The sequence below is a fragment of the Galeopterus variegatus genome, unplaced genomic scaffold (genome assembly GCF_000696425.1).
Source record: "Galeopterus variegatus unplaced genomic scaffold, G_variegatus-3.0.2 Scaffold16, whole genome shotgun sequence".
NCBI lineage: Eukaryota > Metazoa > Chordata > Mammalia > Dermoptera > Cynocephalidae > Galeopterus > Galeopterus variegatus.
Window position 1 is genome coordinate 1,412,171 of NW_007726127.1, and position 22,746 is coordinate 1,434,916.

General features: G+C 48.7%; 1 protein-coding gene across 2 annotated transcripts; it reads left to right on the forward strand.

Moving 5' to 3' along the window:
* Window positions 1–853: 853 nt before the first annotated feature.
* Window positions 854–20,098, forward strand: STRIP1 (striatin interacting protein 1). Of its 2 annotated transcripts, XM_008566697.1 has the most exons (22): window positions 1,021–1,064; window positions 2,963–2,980; window positions 3,872–3,941; window positions 4,692–4,766; window positions 5,188–5,322; window positions 5,424–5,544; window positions 6,388–6,456; window positions 7,456–7,562; window positions 7,673–7,800; window positions 9,063–9,245; window positions 9,620–9,837; window positions 10,795–10,860; window positions 10,954–11,017; window positions 12,208–12,279; window positions 12,723–12,797; window positions 13,014–13,111; window positions 14,941–15,067; window positions 15,243–15,343; window positions 16,265–16,331; window positions 16,827–16,931; window positions 17,807–18,011; window positions 19,125–20,098. In XM_008566697.1, exons 2-22 carry the CDS (start codon window positions 2,975–2,977, stop codon window positions 19,370–19,372), a joined length of 2,340 nt encoding a protein of 779 aa, XP_008564919.1. In that variant the 5' UTR covers window positions 1,021–1,064; window positions 2,963–2,974; the 3' UTR covers window positions 19,373–20,098. The 2 variants fall into 2 exon arrangements, with proteins under 2 accessions (XP_008564914.1, XP_008564919.1); XM_008566692.1 differs by lacking the exon at window positions 2,963–2,980 and having other exon boundaries at window positions 854–1,064.
* The last annotated feature ends 2,648 nt before the right edge of the window (window positions 20,099–22,746 follow it).

The following is a 22,746-nucleotide window of genomic DNA, read 5'->3' on the forward strand; positions in this document are numbered from 1 at the left end:
AGAATAAAACTCAAGCTCCTTTCCATGCCCTTCAAGACTGCCTTTTTTTTTGGTCCCTGCATTATCTGGTTTTCCTCAACAATTCTTCCCCCAGCTCGCACAGTTCCAGCCACACTAACCTCAGGGCCTCTGCACTTAGCTGGTCTCTCTGCCCAGGTTTCTTCCCTGGGACTTTGGCTCTCCCTCACTTCTTTTAGAACTCATCCAACACCCCATGCTCAGGCCTGCCTTCCCTGGAGAGCCCACCTGATACAGCCCCACATACCTTCTAATCCCCTACACTCTTTTTGCTTCTTCTGGCAAAGACTCTCTCCTTTGACCAGAGTCAGAATCAGCCTCCTCTGAGCCCTCTGCTTGACTAGACCTGATCTTGGGCTTCCTTTTCTGTCCTCGTTTAATCCAGTTTGGGCAATTACCCTGCTAAGTCAGTTTAGCAAAAATCCCCCACCGCTGGAGCATAGGAGACATGCATTCATTTGTTAGTATGTCTTCCCCACGTGAATGTAAACCCGTGAAGACTGGGATCCTACCCATTTTGTTCACTACTGTATCCCCTAAGCTTTGAACATAGCTATGACGGTGGTAAGTGCAAAGTGATGTCAGAGGAAGGAGAGGGCAACTGAACTGACTGAAGGAGCTAAAGGAGCCCTGACAGATAAGGACATATAAAGTGGGACTCGAAGGAAGGAGCGGAAACTAAAAAGACCAAGAAGTCGAAGACTTCAAGCAGAGGGAATCTCGCGATGTGTTTGGCAAGCCAAGACAGCTTCCAGCACTTTCCGCCACACTCAATATGGCGACCAGAGGAACTTCTGGGGGAACTCACGCGAGAGTTGCATCACGGCACTGTCCGCGAATTGAGCCGGGGGTGTGGAGCAGCCAAGATGGAGCCGGCAGCCGGCAGTCCCGGCCCGCTGATTGTGAACAACAAGCAGCCCCAGCCGCCGCCACCTCCGCCGCCGACAACCGTGCAGCCTCCACCCGGGGCACCGCGGGCCGGTGGGGGCCTCCTGCCCGGGGGCAAAACCCGAGAGTTCAACCGCAACCAGCGCAAAGACTCGGAGGTCAGGCGCTCCGGGGGGCGAGGCTAGCACCCGGCAGGCGACGGCGGGGGTCCCGGGCTCGCTCTCGGGGCCAAGCCGGACTTCCCAGAGGGTTCGGCAGGGCCCGGCCGGGGAGCTGTCACTTTAAGGCGAAGGGAACAGGAAGCGAAGCTGGCAGCTCTCGGGGCCGGGGGCGTGAAGCCGGTATCCCTGGCCCGAGCTCCGCCGCCCGGGAGCTTCTCCCGGAGCTGGTGACCGCCGGTTTGCTGCCCTCGGACACGGGCTGTGGGTGTGGTCTCGGGGCCACAGCCCCTGGGGAGGCGCCCGCCGCCCCAGTTCGAGGGTGAAGGATCGTTGGTCTGCGTGCCCTCCGGGGGGCCAGGTGGCTGCGTCCCGATCTCAGATCAGCTCGGGCTCCTGGTCCTGGGCGGGCGTGGGCAGGGGAGGGACCGGCGAGGGTTTAGAAGGTACTTAGAAGTCGGACGGGCTAATTATGTCGCGGATGGAGGTAATTACTGCGCGGATGGAGGTTTCGAGAGTAGGAGGGGGGACATGCCGGGTTCCCTCCGACCTGAGCCAGTGCTGGATCAGGCTGTGGCTGGACAGTGCCTAGAGGTTGGTGTGCCCAGTGCTTCTGATGCTGAACTGCTGAAGATCAGAGATACACATTTCAAACATGAGTTAGGGCTCAGCATTCCCTTCTCTCTTGCCAGTGAGCTTTTCCTCCTGTTCCGGAGACACCATAGTCTGGGGCTGACTATTCACCTCACCCCTAGTTAAAGAATTCCTCCCACTGCTTCCCTTTGCAGAATCATGAATGAAGACACACACGTCCCAGCCTATTAGAGCATCTTAATCGGCACGTTACCCGAGCACTTACTATGTATTCTCCTTCACCTGAAACAACTCCTAGGCTCATCAGCAGAAAGGCGCTTATTAATGAGAGGGAATCCTCTTTGTCCAAGCATAAAATACCAGCTCATAACAAAAAGTAGTAATACTTGGTACTCTCTTTAGACCTGTGAAATCACTTCTTCTCAAACTTTTGTTTTTTGTTGTCAAGACTAACCTTCTGGTAAAACATGTCAAAAATTGTCAAGCCCAAATTGTCAAGCTCAAGTACTTTGAGCTTGAAGTGAGTTATTTGAAAAAGTGGAGGAACGGACCTTTTAGGAGCCCTTGCATGGCATGGTGCTGGGACATCAATGGTGACTACTCAGTAATTTTTCAAGTGTGGAGGATTATGAAAGTGGAGCGCATGAACCCACCTTCATTATGGGAGGAATTATTACTGTTTTAAAAAGTAATTTAAAATTTTCCTAAGTAGGGGCTAGCCAGTTAGCTCGGTTAGAGTGCAGGTCCCAAGTTCAGATCCCCGGATCACCAGCCGCCCAAAAAATTAAAAAAATAAAATTTTCCTAAGTAGCTGTGAATGGTCAAATAAGTATCCTTCGATGCATTTTAATTTCTTTTCCTACTCTTTAATTTCTATATAGACTCAACACATGGAAGGGCAGTCAAATGGGCACATTTAAGCTAGGAGACCTGTCTAAACCTGTTTCCTTAGAGATGTACATGCTGTGCTCTTTCTTTAGTCATAGCTGAAATCAGTTGTTTGGGAGCCTCATCAATGCCTGGAGAACAAGGAGGCTATTTGATGAGAGCCCTCTATATGCTACACAATTTTGATTAATCCTTAAAAGCCTTCAGGGAAGATTTTTGTCATCTTCATTCCATAAACGAAGAAACTGAAGCTCAGTAACATGTGAAAGTGTATACTGCTTTGCCTCTGAATAAGGAGTATAGTTCTTGTTCATGGGTATGTTTTGTCATTTTGTGGGGAGTCTTTGTCTGCCCAAGTAGATTTTAATTAAGCCTAAAGACTTTACCTATTTTTTTCTCGCTTCCTCTCTTTCCAGTTCACGGCTTCCATGATGGTATGTTCTCAGTAATCACCTATCCCTAGCAGTAAATAGATTCTTTTTCTCACGTTCATTCCTGGGTGTGGGAGGGGAGCTGATCTGTATGGCCACTGCTTTCTCTGTCAGTTCTCCTGAAATTTGAGACAAGGGCAGGAAGGCTAAGGGTTTCAGTACTCATTTTGTCCTGAGCTGTTGTTGATAGCCCAATAGCTAGAAAGAAGTGAGGCTTCTGGAATCTTAACATCATGTGGAATGGTCATTCACTGTACAAAATACATAGAAGCTTTGTGTTCATTCATTCAACAGGTATTTCTTTGAGTATAATAAATACTCAACTATTTATTCATTCTCTCATTCATGCCAAATGCTCTGCTGGGCATTGTGAAATTATTGGTGAGCAAAATGGACAAAGCTCCTGCTCTCAAAGAACTTGCAGTCTTGTGGAGAGGCAGATACTAAACAGATAAACGTGCCCCTTTTAAATTATATATAGTTACATATATAAATTATGGTAAGTGCTCTGAAGGAAAAATATAAGGTGCTCTGAAAGGGCTTAATAGGAGACTGAGGGCCGGCCCGGTGGTGCACTCGGTAGAGTGCGGTGCTTGGGAGCACGGCGGCGCTCCCGCCGAAGGTTCGGATCCCATATAGAGACCGGTCTGCTCACTGGTTGAGCGTGGTGCGGGCGCTACACCGAGGGTTGCGATCCCGTTGCCAGTCACGAAAAAAGACAAAAAGGAAAAAAAAAAAATAGGAGACTGAGCTAGACTAGGAGACAAAATATTGTGATGAAAGTAGAGGTAGTGGTGTCCTGTGACACAACAGTGTCTCTGGAAACATGTGTTTCATCCTTTGGAAAATATTCAGCATCATCTTTTGTATAAAGTTCTCTCCTTTTCTCAACAGGGTTATTCTGAGTCGCCAGACCTTGAGTTTGAGTATGCTGACACAGACAAGTGGGCTGCAGAGCTATCGGGTAAAGCATAGATCTTCATGTTATTTGGAGGTGGTTTTTTCTTTATTGGTCTTTAAGAAATTTAAGAATGAATATTATTTTGGAGTTCACTTTTTTCCCTAGTTAGTCCTATCAGTGATATATATAAAATATGTGTTGGTTATTTGATTCAAGCTATGTGTATCTCATAACTTTGGGTTGTCCTTAATTTTATGAAGCATCTCTGTGTGCTCAGCTCAGTTGGCTAGGGCCCAGTTCCAGTGTGAGATGGTTAGTTGTGTTCCTTGGCCATACGCTATGGCCCTGACTGTGGTCTCTCCTACGGCTGTGGGTCATGAGGTTTGCTAATAAACGTGCCTGCGTCTGTGCACATCTGTCACTACCACTCCACTCATGTTGTGAGGTGAAGTCACATGAGCTGCTTTTCCAGCCTCCATCGTGCAGGTCCTACTCAAGAGGTAGTAGCCACTTGAGAGGCATATATTTAGGGTGATGGTCAGCTCTGGCATGGCATGGTGGGATGGATGCACATCAGACTGGAAGTATCCAGGTTTGTGCTTCACTGGTATTCTGGTTATCAGCTGCAAGGTAAGTCAGCATTATCTCCATTGTGTATATTGGAGCACTAAGACCCTCCCTTCGTCATTAGAGAGGATGATTCAGGAGTCACTGAGACACAAGGCCAGAGTTGGGACTAGAAGCAAATGCTTTGCCTTCTCTCCTGGTGTGGGATGTGGATGTGGAGCTGATGGTGATGTTTGTTTTTGACAGAGCTTTACAGCTACACGGAAGGACCAGAATTCCTGATGAATCGAAAATGCTTTGAGGAGGACTTCCGGATCCATGGTGAGATGATTTCCCCCACTTCTCGGTTCCTTTCACACTGCATCATGAGAGCTGCAGGGATTGTCTTAGTCATCTTAATGACCTAAGTCATCCTGGAGCGGCCCAAGAAACATGCTGAACCATGATTGTTCGTTCACGGGCAGATGCAGCATCTAGAGTATACTTGTGGGCACTTTGGCGGTGGCTGTTCATAATGTGAGTATTGGAAAAAACTTGATGTGATTAAAATTGCACCAAAATACCGGTGTTTCAGTTTGGAAATTCAAATTCATAGAGAAGCAGTATGATCTTATCCCTTACATAGAGAATAAAACTTGTCTTTCTGGTCCTGTGGCAGTCCTGAATTTGGTGGGTTAACACTGGGTCCATTCCACTGTGGGATTTTTCTGGGCTCAGATATAACTGGTCTCTTGCCCTGCAGTGACAGACAAGAAATGGACCGAGCTGGACACCAACCAGCACCGTACCCATGCCATGAGGCTCTTGGATGGCTTAGAAGTCACTGCCAGGGAGAAGAGACTCAAGGTGGCTCGAGCAATTCTCTATGTAGCCCAAGGTATTGAGTGGACATCCCTAGGGACCCCTGGCACCTCTGTCAGTGATGTTGCCAAGTCAGATGTGGGGAGGGGCTCACTGAGCTCTGCCTTGTGTTTGCAGGCACCTTTGGGGAGTGCATCTCAGAGGTAGAGGTACAGTCCTGGATGCGCTACAACATCTTTCTGCTCCTGGAGGTGGGCACGTTCAATGCCTTGGTGGAGCTTCTGAACATGGAAATAGAGTGAGCACTTCCGCGGGGCTTGAGTAGGAAAGAGGAGGCAGGGGTGGGAAGGGGGACTGAGCTTGCAGGCTTTGAGAGGGTTAAATGGGCCACATGGGGCTGAGCATCTGGTCCCAGGATCTGTTCTGACCTCCTGTGTTGAATAACAAGGGAGTTGCTTGTGTACATCTTGAAGACTAATGGAGACTAATGATAATCTAACTAATGGTCCTTGCATTTCCCTAATGCTGGGACTTTTGCTCCAGACAGTGTGGGTCCTGCCCAAGCCTAAAGTGCCTCTGAGAAGGAGGCTTCTCATTTTGTACTCTGTTTTGAACCCGTAGACTCCACTGTGTTTGCCCTGCAATCTTCCCCTCAGCAGGAGGTCAGGCACAAGTCTGACACATGGACTTAAATAAGGTTGCCTCTAGTCTATCACCTTTGCCCTTTGTCAGATGGACAGGTCAGCTGCTGCTCATCTAAGTGTAATGGCATCAATAATAATAGCTAAGAACACTCACTGAGGGCTTACATGTCCCAGGCATTGTTCTAAGGACATTACATGTACTAATTCATGTTAATTCCATTGATACTATCATCATCCCCATTTTACAGATGAGGAAACTAAGACACAGAGAAGTTAAGTACCTTGCCCAAGAGTACATAGCTAGTGAGTGAAAAAGCCAGGATTCAAACCTGAGCAGTCTGGTCCAGGGCCTGAATTCTTACCCACTGTGTGCTATGGCCTCTTGTGCAGTCTAAGCATACCTGATAGCATTTTGTTCCCCCATGACAGTGCTTGTCAGGTAGATCACTTACCTGCCTTGCTGGAGGAAGGTGCTGACTCTCAAATCTCTCCTACAGCAACAGTGCCGCGTGCAGCAGTGCGGTGAGGAAGCCCGCCATCTCTCTGGCTGATAGCACAGACCTGAGGTAAGGCAAGCAGCAAGCCTGGCCTCCCTGAGCTTTAACCAGAGATGAGATGAGAGCAGGGCATGGGAGGGTGGTGTGGGGTTTCCTCTCTGTATGTGCATTCTTTCTGCACACAGTAATCTGCAAGTGGGATGGGCTCAGTGTGAGTGATTAGTAGGGCTGCGGAGGGCTGTACCTAGGTGGGGCTCTGGATTAAAATTCCCAAAGGAAATCGAGGGTCGAGCCACTTAATAGAGCCTCCTGCCAGCACTGTTGCTGAGAACTTGGTTGTGGGTATTTTATATTTGGATGAAACATGATGTTGCTCCTTGGGCTTCCACTTTCTCATGTGTACAGCTTGATCCTCATCTGATTGGGTTAGTCCTGACAACTTCATCACATTTCACAAGCTAGGCAGGAAGTAACAGCAACTGCTAACCAACAAGATCACACTTCCATTTTTGAGGGTTGAAATCTGTCGCTTTTCATGTATTTGGAAGTTTTTCAGACTGGGTGTTTGTGGTGGTCTCCACTGTAGTTAGGGTCCCTGGGTGTCACCTCCCTGCTCCTGGTTTCCACTCCGTCATAGTAAGCCCTGCCTTTGTTGTCACTGTGATCCTGTTTTGCTTAGACCTACACAGCTCACTCCTACCTCTGTTTTTTCTTTCCAGGAAGCTTAAGGCCTTAAATGCTTTTGGCCATTCTTGTTCATGTTCATTCATTGAGCAATCATTTGTTAAGCACCTGCTTTGAATAAGCACTTGGCACTAGAGAAACAAAACAGAGTAAGATCTGGTCCTAGCCAGAGCAGCATGAACCAGTGCAGAAATCACCAGGAGAGAAAGACAAGCATTGCTCTGTGGGACTCGCAGACTCTCACCTTTCTTTTCTCAGTTTTCGCTACATTACAGCCTTCCCCCAACCAGCTAGCCTTTCTCATGTTAGCCGGGATGTGAGGAAGCCACGGGAGCTCTCCTGATTTCCCCTCCTACTTCATTATGAGCTGGCTCTTGTCCTCAGGGTCCTGCTCAACATCATGTACCTGATTGTGGAGACTGTTCACCAGGAGTGTGAGGGTGACAAGGCCGAGTGGAGGACAATGCGACAGACCTTCAGGGCTGAGCTTGGTAGGACCCTGGGAATTCTTTCTAGGGGACCTGCCTGGAACTGAAGCTGGAGGGCTTGGGAAGGTCCTGGTGGGCTGCCTGTGGTCCTGATACCTTTGTGTTGCCTATAGGCTCCCCGCTGTACAACAATGAGCCATTTGCCATCATGCTGTTTGGGATGGTGACCAAATTTTGCAGCGGCCATGCCCCTCACTTCCCCATGAAGAAAGTTCTCTTGCTGCTCTGGAAGACAGTATTGGTGAGTGTCTCCTTGGTGGGGAACTCAGATGCTAGGGGATGGGGCAGGAGGGAGACTTTTCTTTTTATATCCTTTTGAGTATTGAATTGTGTGAATATATAACCACTTTGGTTTAAAAAATATTACATAAAAAGCTCCTGAAAGCAGATGACTAAACTACTGTCACTTTTGGCCCATTGCAGCCAAAGAGGACTTGACCTGTGAGTCAGAATAGATCACTGGCCCCCTGACCCTGGAAGCCAGGTTTTTCAGTCATAGAACAGCTTCTCTCCCAGACAAGCTGCCTCTCAGGAAGAAGCTGTTGAACCTGGAGTGTGTGAGGTGGTTTGAGGCAGAGTTGGAGCTGGTGCAGTGGGCCCCTTGCTCAGAGGTCAGTTGAAGGAAGCAAGAGTGAGCCCTGAGCAAGCCTCCATCTTTCTCAGGGTATGGAGTGGGACCTGACTGTTTCTAGTGAGGGAATGGGTGCCAGAGGAATGGCCTGGCCAGCCTTGTGGCTTAGGGACACTGTCAGCAGCAGGCCCAGGCCAAGTCAGGAGCCCTTCCCACCAGGAGGAGTGACCTGGAAAGAAAGTGTAGCTAGAGTCTGGACTACTACTATCACTGGGGTTCACTCTTCCTTCTTTCAGAATGGCTTGGCTCTGTGCAGCCAGGGCGCGGTATGTTTAGGCCCTCCTAAGAGTCATCTGCACGTTTTATCCTGGCGAGACATCCTGTTGGTTCCTCGTGAAGCCTCGCTGAAGCCGGAGAGGAAAGCTGAATTGCTCAGTAACAGTGAAACTAAGCAACCTAAAATTGCTGTACAGTGCTGGGGGTTTGGCTTCTAGGGAGATGATTGGATGAAACTTTTTTAAAAAATTTGAACAACCAGCAATATATTTCCAGTTCTTCTGTGGAAGACTGGCATGTATGACTTTTGAAGCATATGAGTCTCACTGACGTTTTTAGGAACTTAAAGGGTTAGGCTCTTCAGTCTGCCCTTTTTTTTTTTAGATTGAAGAGTGTGTCATATGTGTAGAATTAACTCTATCTTCTGTGTCCTAGGTTCAGTTAACCTACAATCCCACCCCTTCTGTGCTCCTTTTTCTCCTCTCCCTTATTGATATTACTGAAGTCTCCTTTGGGGTAGATTACTTCTTTGTCAGAGGTTTGTGGGTCTCTGTAAAGATGTGGTTTATAGTGTCGTGGGTGCTTTGGAGCCTGACAGTGATCAAGGACCAGCCTTGTGGACATGTTGACCCTGGCTCTGCACCCTTGTGATGCAGTGCACGTTGGGTGGCTTTGAGGAGCTGCAGAGCATGAAGGCTGAGAAGCGCACTATCCTGGGCCTTCCCCCGCTGCCTGAGGACAGCATCAAAGTGATCCGCAACATGAGGGCTGCCTCACCACCAGCATCTGCCTCAGATCTGATTGAGCAGCAGCAGAAACGGGGCCGCCGGGAGCACAAGGTGAGGGCAGCAGGTCCCTGTGGCTCCTGAGGACTCTCAAGGTACATGTACACAGCAGCAGGGTCCCTGGGAGAGCTGGGCTGCTGGAAATCCACTCTGATCAGCTAGTCCAAATGAAGCCTCTGAGGCAGGGACAGTTTGTCCCCAGCTTTGGGCCCAGTTTATAATGGGTATTCGGGACATGGCACTTTTGAGGGACTGGAGCAAGAAATGATTTGTCATTTGGTCCCAATCTTGACTCCCTCTCTGTTTTTTCCACTGTTGCTGGCTCTCTACCCAACACTCTTCTGTGTTACATCTACTCTAGCCACATTTCCCTTTTCTGTTTCATCAGTTGGCTCTTCTTGTCTGACCTCCCTTTTCTCTGTTTTTAGGCTCTGATAAAACAGGACAACTTAGATGCCTTCAACGAGCGGGATCCCTACAAGGCTGATGACTCTCGAGAAGAGGAAGAGGAGAACGATGATGACAACAGTCTGGAGGGGGAGACGTTCCCCCTTGAGCGAGATGAGGTGATGCCTCCTCCACTACAGCACCCCCAGACCGATAGGCTTACCTGCCCAAAGGGGCTCCCATGGGCCCCCAAGGTCAGGTGAGTCTCAGATCTCCAGAACACTCTTGGCTCTAGAAGTCAGAGCCCTCACATCTCCAGGCCTGGCCCCTGGCCTGAGTCACCATGCAAAGTCCTTTGCCAGGGTTAGGCTGACTTGGCTCTGGGAGGAGGCTCTCATAAGGTGCCCTGTGCTGACCTGGGAATCTCAGGGAGCTGCCCTTGCTGGTGTCATACAGAGTCGCCATGTATGGCTCCTGAGTCAGTAATTTGAGCTGGCTCTTGGTAGATATGTTGCTAGTGAAGGGGGATAGGAAGAAATAAAAACAAGCATTTAAATGAACCCATCCCCATTCTCTCTGGGGTTGTATGTGGTTTTTAACAGAAAAAAAAAATAATAGATTAAGGTAGAGTTTCTTTAGAATCATTATTAAAGTGTTTGCAATATATTTGGGTAAATTGATGGATGGGGAAGTACCTGGAGGTATATAATTGGCATCTGTTTTATAGGCAACAACTTACAAAATAGATGAACATGTGGGCAGATATAGAGGTCACTTTCTTGATCCCGATAGAGTCTCAGTGTTCAGTGATCTGTGAAGGGAATGCAGAACAGGTCATCAGAAAACATAAGATGTGCTGATTGTTTGAGACAAGAAGTGTGATCTGTATGAACAATCAGTAGCATATAGCTCTAAGTGTTTGAACTTTTTAAATATTTGAGAAAGTCTGTTGACAAACTTATTAATGACTGAATAAGGTATGCTTTTAAGTTTCCAGTATTTTATGAGTAAATTAGTTATATTTTCCACCTTGATTTTATGGGTAAACTAGTTACACATATTTCGTTGACCCAACAAAATTATAAGGAGCATTAAAATAGTCTAAAGATTTCAGTGTTTTTCCTTTTTTTCAAAATTTCTGGATGTTCTGTGTATCTACTAGTCGTGACACCTTGAAACAGCGTTTGATGAAAACCTTTCTCTCTTTTTTGGGCAGAGAGAAAGACATTGAGATGTTCCTTGAGTCCAGTCGCAGCAAATTCATAGGCTACACCCTAGGCAGGTCAGTGTGGTCTGAGTTCCTTTTGAAGTTCACTCTCTTGGCCTTTGGTGACTAGATGTCTAGACTCAACACAGGGCCTTCTTTATTCTCCAGTGACACGAACACCGTGGTGGGACTGCCCAGGCCAATCCACGAAAGCATCAAGACTCTGAAACAGGTAAGTGGCTTTGGGTGAGCTTTTGGCCTAGTTTGGTCCCAAGTGAGTATAGTGAGATAAGCCCCTAGGGGGAAGCCTTTTAAGACTGCTGTCTGCCTGAGAGAACCTGGGGTGGAGGCATGGGTGGACTGTGGAGGACCCTTGAAGTATAAGTTTTACTTATACTTCGTTTTAGCTGAGCTTTTGTTTGGGACTGACTGAATGTTCATTAAAGATTATATTACCTGACAGTTATTGTTGGAGTTTTAAGGGACCCTATGAATAGTCCTCCCTTTTTCTTGCTTAAGTTCTATGGCAGTTGAGACAGAGGAGTAGGCAGATGGAGACTGCAATGCCGGCTTATTGCTCATGGAGTGAATGGAGCATGAGGCTTAAGAATGCAGCAATAGGTGCCCTAATATCAAACTTACAGAATTAGGTGGATCTACCTGTACTGTCCCAGGCAGTGATGTGGGCCCCTGCCAAGCCTGGTGGAGGAGCAGAAGCAGCACAGGCTCTCAGCAGGCAGGCAGATTCTAAAGAGAAAAGAGAAAAGGGTTGGGCAAGGACTGCCCTGTTCTTCCTCCATAGTTACCCATCAGAGAGGGAAGGAGTGAGTGTGTGGAAAAGGCAGGAAGGGACCAGGAGGGTTTTGCAAATGCATGTCCCTCCACATGGGAGGGAACATCAAGAATAGGGAGGAGGTGTCTCCCTTAACCACGTGTGGAGTGTAACTGTTTATATATTTTTGAAATTCGTAGTACTGAATGATCCCTGTATAGCTAGGCCTTAAGTACTTGATTTTTTTTTTTTTTCTTTTTTTAAAGATGACCAGTAAGGGGATCTTAACCCTTGATTTGGTGCTGTCAGCACCACGCTTTCCCAAGTGAGCCATGGGCCGGCCCTAAATACTTGATTTTGCTTTTAATACATTTTCTCCTGTCACTGCAGCTATCTGAAAGCCCTTTTTCCTACTTTAATTCGCTTTTTTTCTAATCTACTGTGGGCTTTTTACCCTCATTGTAAGAGATAGATGCCCATTTAGAAAAATATTCTGGGCTTGGGATTTTAGTTGGGGATCTTTGTGATGACTTGGCCCTCTTTCAGAAGGCTGTTTAAAGAAAAATGTGTGGGGTCTTTCCCAGGGGTGGGGAGTTTGGCCAGAAAGTGAGGGACGTTTCCCCATCGCCTCCTCTCCTGTCTCTCTCCAGCACAAGTACACGTCCATCGCAGAGGTCCAGGCACAGATGGAGGAGGAGTACCTTCGCTCTCCTCTCTCAGGGGTGAGTCGGAGAACTTCTCTCCACGCACAGGATCCTCTGTGCTGAGCCTAAACCACAAAGCTGCTCCAGGCTCTGCCCTCAAAGAGCTCCCAGTCGAGCTCCCAGTGCTGGGGTTAAGGGCACAGACTCTGAGCCGGGCACCTGCCTCTGAGTCCTGGCTCCACCATTTAGTGGGCAGCGACTTAGGCAAGTTACTAGATCTCTTTGTGCTTTGTTTCCTTACTGGTAACATAGGAATAACAGTACATTTTTCATAGGGCTATAGTAAGGATTAACAGTAATTGCAAGTAAAGTGCCTGGCATGTGTGTGCAAGGTTTGCTATTGTTACCATCAACATTATTTACATCGATGCTTATGAATTCTCTCACAGTCAGCTAGTAAGCTGGCTCGGGAAATTGTAGTCTGGACTCAGGTATCGTATTTGTACCCATTGTGTTAAAAGGGAGAAGAGGAAGTAGAGCAAGTCCCTGCAGAAACCCTCTACCAAGGCTTACTCCCCAGCCTGCCTCAGTATATGGTGAGTGCTCTGTGTCTGGGACCCCTCTTGGTGGCCATCAGTAGGTTCTTGCAGTGGGATCCCCTCCCCACTACATTGGCCTTGAGAGCATGACCTGCCAATCTTCTTTATCCCCTCCGTCTGCCACCCGAGGACCTATGGAAAGACCACCTCTCAGGGCTTAGTTCTGGCCCTGGGATTTCTCATACATATGTCTGAACAGTCTGCTCTTCCCAGATTGCCCTCCTGAAGATCCTGCTGGCTGCAGCCCCCACCTCAAAAGCCAAAACAGACTCAATCAACATCCTAGCAGATGTCCTGCCTGAGGAGATGCCGTGAGTGTCATTACTGTGAATGGAGGTCGGGGACAGAGGGTAGAGGGGAAAGGGAAAATGTTTGCCTTTGCAAGGTTGGATTCTTTTGTTGGCAGCTTCTCTGCAGGTTAAGTTTAGGATATTCCTGACTCAGGAAAAGGAAACTGTTTGATTAAATACTTTCACTGGTTAGGTAGATGGCTAGGTCCAGTTGATCTGGATTCTGTTTTGGATTCTGCTACCTAGTGAACTCCTGAGTGAACTGGGGAAAGTCATTTACTTCTCTGTAAAATGAATAGGGCTGCCTTAGATATTTCCCAATACTTTCCCTCTAATGCTGTGTGATTGGGACACCCAGGACATGTTGGGTTGTTTCTGGACAGTTTGCCAGCCAACAGCTGAGCCTGAGCTGGGTCTAGAGTCCTGTTCACCAGTGAACTGGCAGGCAGAGTACTGGCAGATGTCTCAGGGTGATAGGGTGAAATCCTTAGGGCTTCCTCCTCCCTGGGCCCTGAGCTCTTAGCTCTTTGATGTGAGGATACAAATTGAGATTATGTTCTACTTTGAGAAAGACCCGGGACTTGACCTAATCTCCTGCCTGCCTGCCAACACTGCCCAGTTCTGAGCTCAGTTCTCGGGTGGCTATGGCCCTGGAGTCTGGCAGTGATAGCCAGGTGAGGGAAGAGGCAGGGATTGGCTCATACCAAAGGGAAGATCACAGAACACTATGCCAGTATGAAGGTCCCTGGAAAAAGAGTTCAGGATTTATAAGAAGAAGTCTTGAATTAAGAAATTGTTTGTAAGGGCCGGCCCGTGGCTCACTCGGTAGAGTGTGGTGCTGATAACACCAAGGCCACGGGTTCGGATCCTATATAGGGATGGCCGGTTTGCTCACTGGCTGAGCGTGGTGGGTGCTGATAACACCAAGGCCGTGGGTTCGGATCCTATATAGGGATGGCCGGTTTGCTCACTGGCTGAGCGTGGTGCTGACAACACCAAGCCAAGGGTTGAGATCCCCTTACCGGTCATCTTTAAAAAAAAAAAAAAGAAATTGTTTGTATTCGTCTGTTTTCTGTCACTTATAACAGAATACCTGAAACTGGATAATTCATGAAGAAAAGAAATTTATTTTTTACAGTTCTGGAGGCTGGGAAATCCAAGGTTGAGGGGGCACTTCTGGTTAGGGCCTTCTCCTTGGTGGGGATTGTACAGAGTCCCTGGTGACACAGGCTATCACATGGCAAGAGGCTGACAGGAGCACATTCATGTGCTCTTCTCCTTATAAAGCCACCAGTTTTTACCCATGATACCCATTAATCCATGAACAGATTAATTCATGAGGCCATAGCCTCTTAAAGGCTCCACCTTTCAAATACCATATTGGGGATTATGTTCCAGCATGGACTTTGGAAGGGGACAAACATTCAAATCATAGCACTGATATAATTCAGTGCTTCCTAAATTTATCTGACTCCAAAACCCTTTTTTCACATAACATGAAACATCTCAACACACTGGTATTCTACAGAACATACTTTGGGAAACACAGTTAATATGGTGGCAGAAGCTTAGGGGAGGTCTTGGAAAGGAGAAATTCATTTTTGGAGGAGAAGCAGGGAAATAGACTAAGAATGTGTTTGGGCGTTGTGGGGAAGAAATGACTTGTGCCAAGCTAGACTGCTTGGTAGGTCAGTAGGTAGAGTCCGGGGCCTAACATCTGAAACATCCGTGGGCTGGGTGGCAAGGTGGGGAGCCTTTGCCCAGAGAGGCTCAGGAGTCTCTCACTGCTGTGAACGCCTAGAAATGAGGTGCTGCACATGCTGGTGCTCACTGGGCAATTGTGTTTGCAGCACCACAGTGTTACAGAGCATGAAGCTGGGGGTGGATGTGAATCGCCACAAAGAGGTCATTGTTAAGGCCATTTCTGCTGTCCTGCTGCTGCTGCTCAAACACTTTAAGTTGAACCACATCTACCAGGTATGTGCAGGGCCTTCTTTCTTATCCAATGGGCCAAGGTTTCAGGCAGTGCTGCTGTTCCAGTCTGCAAGAACAGGGGGCCTGGCCTTTGAACTCCTTTGATCTCTGCATGAATGTTCTAAGGAAAGAAGGCAAGGTTCTGAGGAGCATACTTATTTTGTTCTCTTGGTTTCAGTTTGAATACATGGCTCAGCACCTGGTGTTTGCCAACTGCATCCCTTTGATTCTAAAGTTCTTCAATCAAAACATCATGTCCTACATCACTGCCAAGAACAGGTGATGAGGGCTGGCCCGTTAGCTCAGTTTGTTAGAGGGCAGTGATGTAATACCAAGGTCAAGGGTTCAGATTGCCTCACTGGCCAGCTGCCAAAAAAACCCACCAAAAACCCAAAAAACTAAATACACACAAATATGTGACAAGCACCAGAGACTAGGAAGGGGTGGGTATGGTGAGATGGTAGGTCTTCCACCTGGTCTCTCCCACTGAGTCAATTCAGCTAACATTTTTCCAGCACCTGTGAGCCAGCACTCTGCCAGGCATCAGGACACAAAGATGCATGAGACGTGGTCCTTGCCTGTGGAGAAAGCTGTGTGTCAGATCTGTGTCCAACTAGTCTAGTGACAGGCGACTTAGCCTGTGCCTGGGCAGGAGGGTTCTCATCCCAGGCTCCAGAACTGCCCTCAGTGTGCCTTCTACTTTTTTTTTTTTTTGAGGAGACTGTCTGGGCTTTCTGCTGTTTCTAAGGAGTTCGGCCATATGCACTTTAATGCCCTGTCTTGCTGACTTCTACCTCCTTCCCCCGCAGCCTGGTGCCAGCTGTGGTGCTCATCAGTGTGATGCATCAGGGGGAGCTGCCAGCCAGACACCATCTCCAGTAGGGCTTGGCAGAAATTAGTTGCTTCGAGCAGTCTCCTCCCCCAGCCCCCGATTCATTGCTATGGGGAAAGCTGCAGTAGGGTCTCCACCCCTTAACAAAATTACAAGCTAGTCTCTGGCCACAGGGGGACCCTACAAGTTCTCTTGTAGCAGGTAGCACCTCATCTCATAGCTGGGGAGATGGGTGGGGCAGATAAGGTAGATTCCTACGTCTGCTCCAAGTGAGAGAGGAAAGCCAGGAGCCCACTCAGTCACAGCTGCTCCATCAGACCCCAGGCCTTTGCTAATGGTGGGCATTTGGGTTTTCTTGCCCTCTGCAGCATTTCTGTCCTGGATTACCCTCACTGTGTGGTACATGAGCTGCCAGAGCTGACTGCGGAGAGTCTGGTGAGTGGCTGGGCTTTCCCCAGCTGTTCCTTGGACACATGGGTCAGTGGGTGGAGAGCCTGCCTTCCCCAACACAGGGACAGAAGTGTCTTCCACAGATGAGGTCACTTTTGAGTGCCTGTCTTTTAAAGCACTGTAAGTGCATGGGAATGGTCAGGGTGAGGGACCTTGCAGAGTTGAAAGATTTGGGTGCTGGCCCAGAGCTTACCTGGTAGAGTTGCTTCCCTCTTCCCACACTGGACTCTGGGGCCACAGCCCCCAGTATCATGGTGCATGTTTCTTGCAGGAAAAGCCTAGGGAGCCCTCCCACTGCCCAGTCTCCTGCCACCTTCTGGGATGAAGTCCCCTGTCTAGGGCTGCTCAGAGAGGAGGGGGTTCCTGGTTAGAGGCAGGGAGACTTGGCTGTTCTGAGGTCTTATATATGAGGGCCTTTTAGAAACTGCTGAGCACCCCTCAGCTGTGAGGATTATGATTGTTGCTGGGTTTACCTTGCAGGAAGCAGGTGACAATAACCAGTTTTGCTGGAGGAACCTCTTTTCTTGTATCAATCTGCTTCGGATCTTGAACAAGCTGACAAAATGGAAGCATTCAAGGACAATGGTGAGTCGCTGTAGTCAGCAGACATGCCACTTAGTGCTCAAAGAAGAATGCTATGCCCTGTATCTTCCTTTCACACTGGGAGTAGGGAGTCCCCAGGTGGGCTTGCTGCTGCTGCTACAGCTGCAGCCTTCTCACTTCACTTTGCTGTAGCCACATTCTTGCATTTTAAGGGCCGATTCCTATTCTTTGATGAGTTGAACTAGAAGCTGGAAGAGGCTCAGTCATGCACTGAAACAAATCCACACTCACAGAAGTGCTTTTTCTATATCCTCTTAATAATCTTGATTGGTAACATAAGCAGGGTTCTGAGAGTCTTCTTCACCCTGGGTCTGTGGAGGCCATTGGGGTGGGGAGGTCAATCAATCCTCTGAAATTATGAGTACTTGCACATAGGAATGTTTCTGGTGAAGAAATTTATAGTTTTCTTCAGATGCCAAAGTGACCAATAATTAGCATGACCAACCATCCCAGTTTGCCTGGAACTCTCCCAGTTTGGAAACTTAAAATTTTTTTTTTTTTTTCGTGTCCGGCAACGGATTGCAACCCTCAGTGTCACGCCCGTACCAGACCAGGACCGGCAACGGGATTGCAACCCTCACTGTTGTGCCCACACCTCGCTCAGCCAGTGAGCGGGAACTGGTCTGTATGTGGGATCCGAACCCTCGGCGGGAGCGCCGCCGCACTCCCAAGCGGCGCACTGTAGCAGTGCGCCACTGGGCTGGCCCATGGACACTTAAAATTCTGAGTACCAAGAAACCCCTCAGTCCAAGGGAAACAGGGATGGTTTGTCACCCTGCCCGTAGCCCCCGAAGCGTAAAGCAGGAGTGTAGGGGTGTGTGCATTTATTTCTGTCCTCAACTTGTGCCCCTTCCCAGATGCTGGTGGTATTCAAGTCAGCCCCCATCTTGAAGCGGGCCCTGAAGGTGAAACAAGCCATGATGCAGCTCTATGTGCTGAAGCTACTCAAGGTGCAGACCAAATACCTGGGGCGGCAGTGGCGAAAGAGCAACATGAAGACAATGTCTGCCATCTACCAGAAGGTGCGGCATCGGCTGAACGATGACTGGGCATATGGCAACGGTGAGCTTTGCACGAAGCATGGGAAAGGTGACGTCCTTCATGTACCACAGGGGCCTCTCTGCCCTGAGCTTCCCACTGAGGAACAGGAAGGGGCCCAGATCCTGCTTTTGTAGCATCAGGATGGGAGCTCTAGGAAGGACTTTGAGAAGCTACCCAGGCTTGGCTTCTGTGGCCATTCCCCATTCTCTCTGTCCCTCTCCTCCAAGTCATTCCTTTTCTAGGAATTGTCACAAGACTTGGGCCCCTGTTTTCACCCCATTGCAATTGCCTTAGTTCTGGCTACCTAAAACCTCGTAGCTCCTGACTGGCTTCCCTGCCTCCACTTTCTTCCCTCCACCAATTCCTTAGACTTTGCCCTAGTGATCTTTTCAACATGCAGATCTGTACTGTTACCTCCCTGACTAAAATCCTTCATTAGCTTCCTATTTTTCTTGTAATTAGAATCAAACTCTTAAACAAGGCATGTGAGGCCTGCTGTCCATACTCCTTCCCTCTCCTTTCTGTGATCTGACCCAGCTTCCTTTCCGGCCTCATTACCTGCTCTCAGCTCAGGCTCCAGTACACCCAGGGCTCTGGGCCTCTGCCCGTACCATTCCTTCCGCCCACAGTGTGTCTCCCTCACCCACCCCAACTGCTTGTATCTGCACATTGCGGCATATAGCACCATGGCTAAATGCTTGTGTCTGTACTCCCAATGCCCTGTGAATTTGTGCAGGCCCAAAGTGGCACAGGATGCCTGGTCAGGGAACTGAGAAAATGAGCAAATGAGGGAATCTCCAGGGTCCTGCCTGTGACCCCAGAGAGCCGGGGAGAACTTCACTTTTAGAGAAGTGTATCGTGCATGTGGCTTTCCCTCTCTAGCTGTACATAACCTCTGCAGTTTAAGCCTCTTTTTCAGTAGATGTAGTTTTTCTCCTTATACCTGATTCTGTTTTGTATCTAGGAAAGAATTCCTGCCAGTCTTCCTGAGGGTGGGCTTGGAGGTGTCCTGCTCCCAGTTAATGGTCAACACACCTAGCCCTGGCCGGTCTGGCCCCTGAGCTAGCTGCAGTGAACCTATGGGCAGCTCTTACAGGGCTTGGCTCCTAACCATGTCTTCCTGGTTTGTCCCAGATCTTGATGCTCGGCCTTGGGACTTCCAGGCAGAGGAGTGTGCCCTCCGTGCTAACATTGAACGCTTCAATGCTCGGCGCTACGACCGGGCCCACAGCAACCCTGACTTCCTGCCAGTGGACAACTGCCTGCAGAGTGTCCTGGGCCAGCGAGTGGACCTCCCTGAGGACTTCCAGATGAACTATGACCTCTGGTTAGAAAGGGAGGTCTTCTCTAAACCTATTTCCTGGGAAGAGCTGCTGCAGTGAGGCTGCTGGGCAGGGGACAAACAGAAAGAAAAGGTGATCTCGAGGTACGAGGTACCTGAGGGATTGTCCTGGTTCATCGCTGCTGTGCTGCAGTCTCCCTCTAGGTGGCAGCACAGCCCCACCATGTCCTCCACGGCCAGCTCTGGGCTGTGGCTGAACCGAGGTTGGCCTCTGGTTAATTCACAGCGTCCTGCTCAGGAACAGTCATCTCTCTGCTTGGGATCCCTTCCTTCATTCTCCCCCACCCTCCTCTCTTGGACATGGTTGGTTGCAGCTCATTTGACAGTCAGCCCAAGGATGGGAAAAGTTGGTATGGGCTGGGAACCACTTCTCATTGCATCTGAATTTCAGGGGTCATGCTGACTCCTCTTGAGACACACCAATCCTTGGCATGTCAGCTTGCCAAGGACAAAGGCTTAGGATTAGGACCAAAGCCAGAAAGTCAGCATTTGGTTGTGCTCTGGGGGTTTCTGATGTCATTCTAGCCTCCTGTGAAGTTCATCCAGAAGCAATCGCAGAGGCTCCTGCAGCTGCCTCAGCACATTGCTTTGGGACAGGGTCAAGGTAGGGAGAGAAGCTCCCTTAACCAGAGGTGCCATTTTTCCTCTTGGTTTGCAAGGGCCTGTAAATATCTATATGTAAATCTGTGTGTATTCTCTTGTGTCATGTTGGGGTTTTTAATGTGTTTGTGTATTGTTTACATTAAAAGGAAGCAAAAGCAATCCCTATTGCCTTGTCTGCAGAAAATATGGCTTATGGATATCTCCTCCAGGTCTAGAAAGTAGCTTTTCCTATCAGAATATATAGGGCCAACCCCCGTGGCGCACTCGGGAGAGTGTGGCGCTGGGAGCGCAGCAGCGCTCGCGCCGCGGGTTCGGATCCTATATAGGGATGGCCGGTGTGCTCACTGGCTGAGCGTGGTGCAGCTGGTCACAAAAAGGACAAAAAAAAAAAAAGAATCTATAGGTTATCCAGTTGTCCTCCACCAGACTGCCTGCTTTTTCCATCGAAGGGGGAAAGCGAGGGGGAGTTGGTACTTATCCCAAGTGTTGTCTTCCTACACCAATCTGGGATTGCTCCAGCCCAGCTCCTGGGCTCCGGATTGCTAGAATAAGTTGTCCCACACCCCTGGATTTGATATAATTTCAGTAGACACCCCAGGTCTCTCTGGATCACACCCCTGAGCTGTCCTCAGCCAAACCAATTTCAGTGCTAGGGAGGGAGGGGCTGAGTCAAGGTGGGTGGGGAGTCAGGTACTGTAGGCCCTTACTGGGGCACGTGGTTAGGATTGAGAGGAAACTTATATGCTCAGAGCCTGGGAAGCAGATCATCAGGAGTCAGCTTCACAGTGGGAAAGGGAGTGATGGAGGGTCCAGGAGCTCTCTATGGCTGACAGAGAAGTCAGGAAAAGCTTTGTGGTAGGGTCAGTTTGAGGTCTCTTGTAGCCTACACTCTGGCTTTCAGATCTCTGGTCACATCTGCCTCCACCTAGCCGTATCTTGAGGACCTGCATCTGAGGATATCATCACTTTGATGCTGGTAAAAGGAGTGTTCCCTTTTCAGAATTGCTGGAAGGTCTCTTATCTTACCTATAGGCAATGTGTATAGGGTCTGTAATCTCCTAGGAGTCTTGAATTATAAAGGAAACATATTCTGGGGAGAACCTTCCCTTTGTTGGTTCTTATGTTCAGTGCCTGCTGGGCCTGGGACCTGTTGAGCCTCACTCAGGACAGGCCTTGATGAGCCAGCATGGATAGGAGCAACGGGTGGAAGCCAGCAGCATACTCCTGATAGTCACATAGCCTATGAGATGGAATCCCTGTGACTGGCCCTTTGCTCCAGAGTAACTTGCACAGGACAAGAGAGTTTGACACAGTATGTGTGTGCATGATGGTTTTCTGCTGTTTCTTGCTAGGACCAATAGGAAGTATGTATCTTGAGATTTCAATTTGGACAAGATGCGTTTTCACGTTCTTGCTCCACCAGTGTGGCCCAGGTTACTGAACCTGCCTGGCCTGAGGCTTTGTCCCCCTGCTCCTCTTTTGACTTTCCTAATCTCTCCATAGAATATCAAGGCTGCAAGGGCTGTAAAGCCTGGGCAGGTGAATCCCTTCATCTGTAGACACAAGAGCTGGCCTGGGGAGAGAAGGGCCTTCTCAGAGCCACAGAGTGTGTTAGTGGCAGGTTGGCCATTTGAACCCAGGTCTTTGTACAGAAATGGCTTTTGGAGCCACCCACTCTCTGTGGCTTTTAATCTCATCTGGGTCATGAGACGGGCAGGGTACATGAAGACCCTTTGTAAATGGTTGACTTATGTAAAATGTTGATTATTGCCAACCAGGCTCAGGGTCCAGTGCTCCTTTAGTCCACCAAAAGGTGGATTACCCCGAGGCTGTATCACCCTAAGGATGGGAACAGTCCTTGTTAATTATAAGAATTACAGCATAATGGGTGCCAAATAGGTGCCAGGCACAATATTAGATACTACTTCTTGAAGGCTCCTTTTCTATGCAGTAGAAGCTAACCTCTAGCAAATATCGAGTACTTACTGTATGCCAGCCACTGCTCTCAGCACTTATGTATAATATCATACCTATTCTTTATCATAACCCTGAAAGGTAAGTCCCATTACAATCTCTATTCCTATTTTGCAGATGAGAAAACTGTTACAGAAAGGGTAAAGAACTTGCCCAATGTCATGTAGTCCTGGCAAGAGCCAGGATTCAAACCCAGGTCTCTGGTTGCAGTGCTTTCTACTCCCCCCGCCCTTTCCTAGTAATCATTGTAGCCGCCAGCACATACCACCGGTGCCTTCATTTGCTCATTTATTTACCTGAGCCAACACTTAGTATTTGCTCTAGCATGGTTCCTGGCACAGAAGATGGATGGCGCGTGTTTATAGCTGTAGGCCATAACTGCCCACTCAAGCTGGGCCTTGGCCTAGCCACTGGTGTGTCCCGAATTTGTCCTCCTCAAGGTAACTTGGGGGCTCTTGCTGCTACCTTTTTTTCCTTTTCAGCCTGAGCCTAAATTTCTTTTTCTTCTGTGTCCCAGAAGACTTCTGTGTCAGCTGCCCTGCCATCCCTGTTAGGCTTTTCTCCCTGGAGGCTGGCTTCCTGTCTGTCCTCTAATGAACTGACTGCTCAGAGAAGCAGTAGCTGTTAAATTCATTTGGTGCTTGGCATAGTCAGCCGTAGGCTGCTGGTAATAAAACAAAGGTGATACACCCTTTTCAGTCCAAGCTCTGACATTTACTCACTGAGGGACCTTGAGGTGATCAAACTCTAAGCCTCAGTTGGCTCATCTGTAAAAATTGGTTTAATAGCCCTATTGCAAGGGCTGAATAAGAAAATAGATAATGGGGGGCTGGCCCA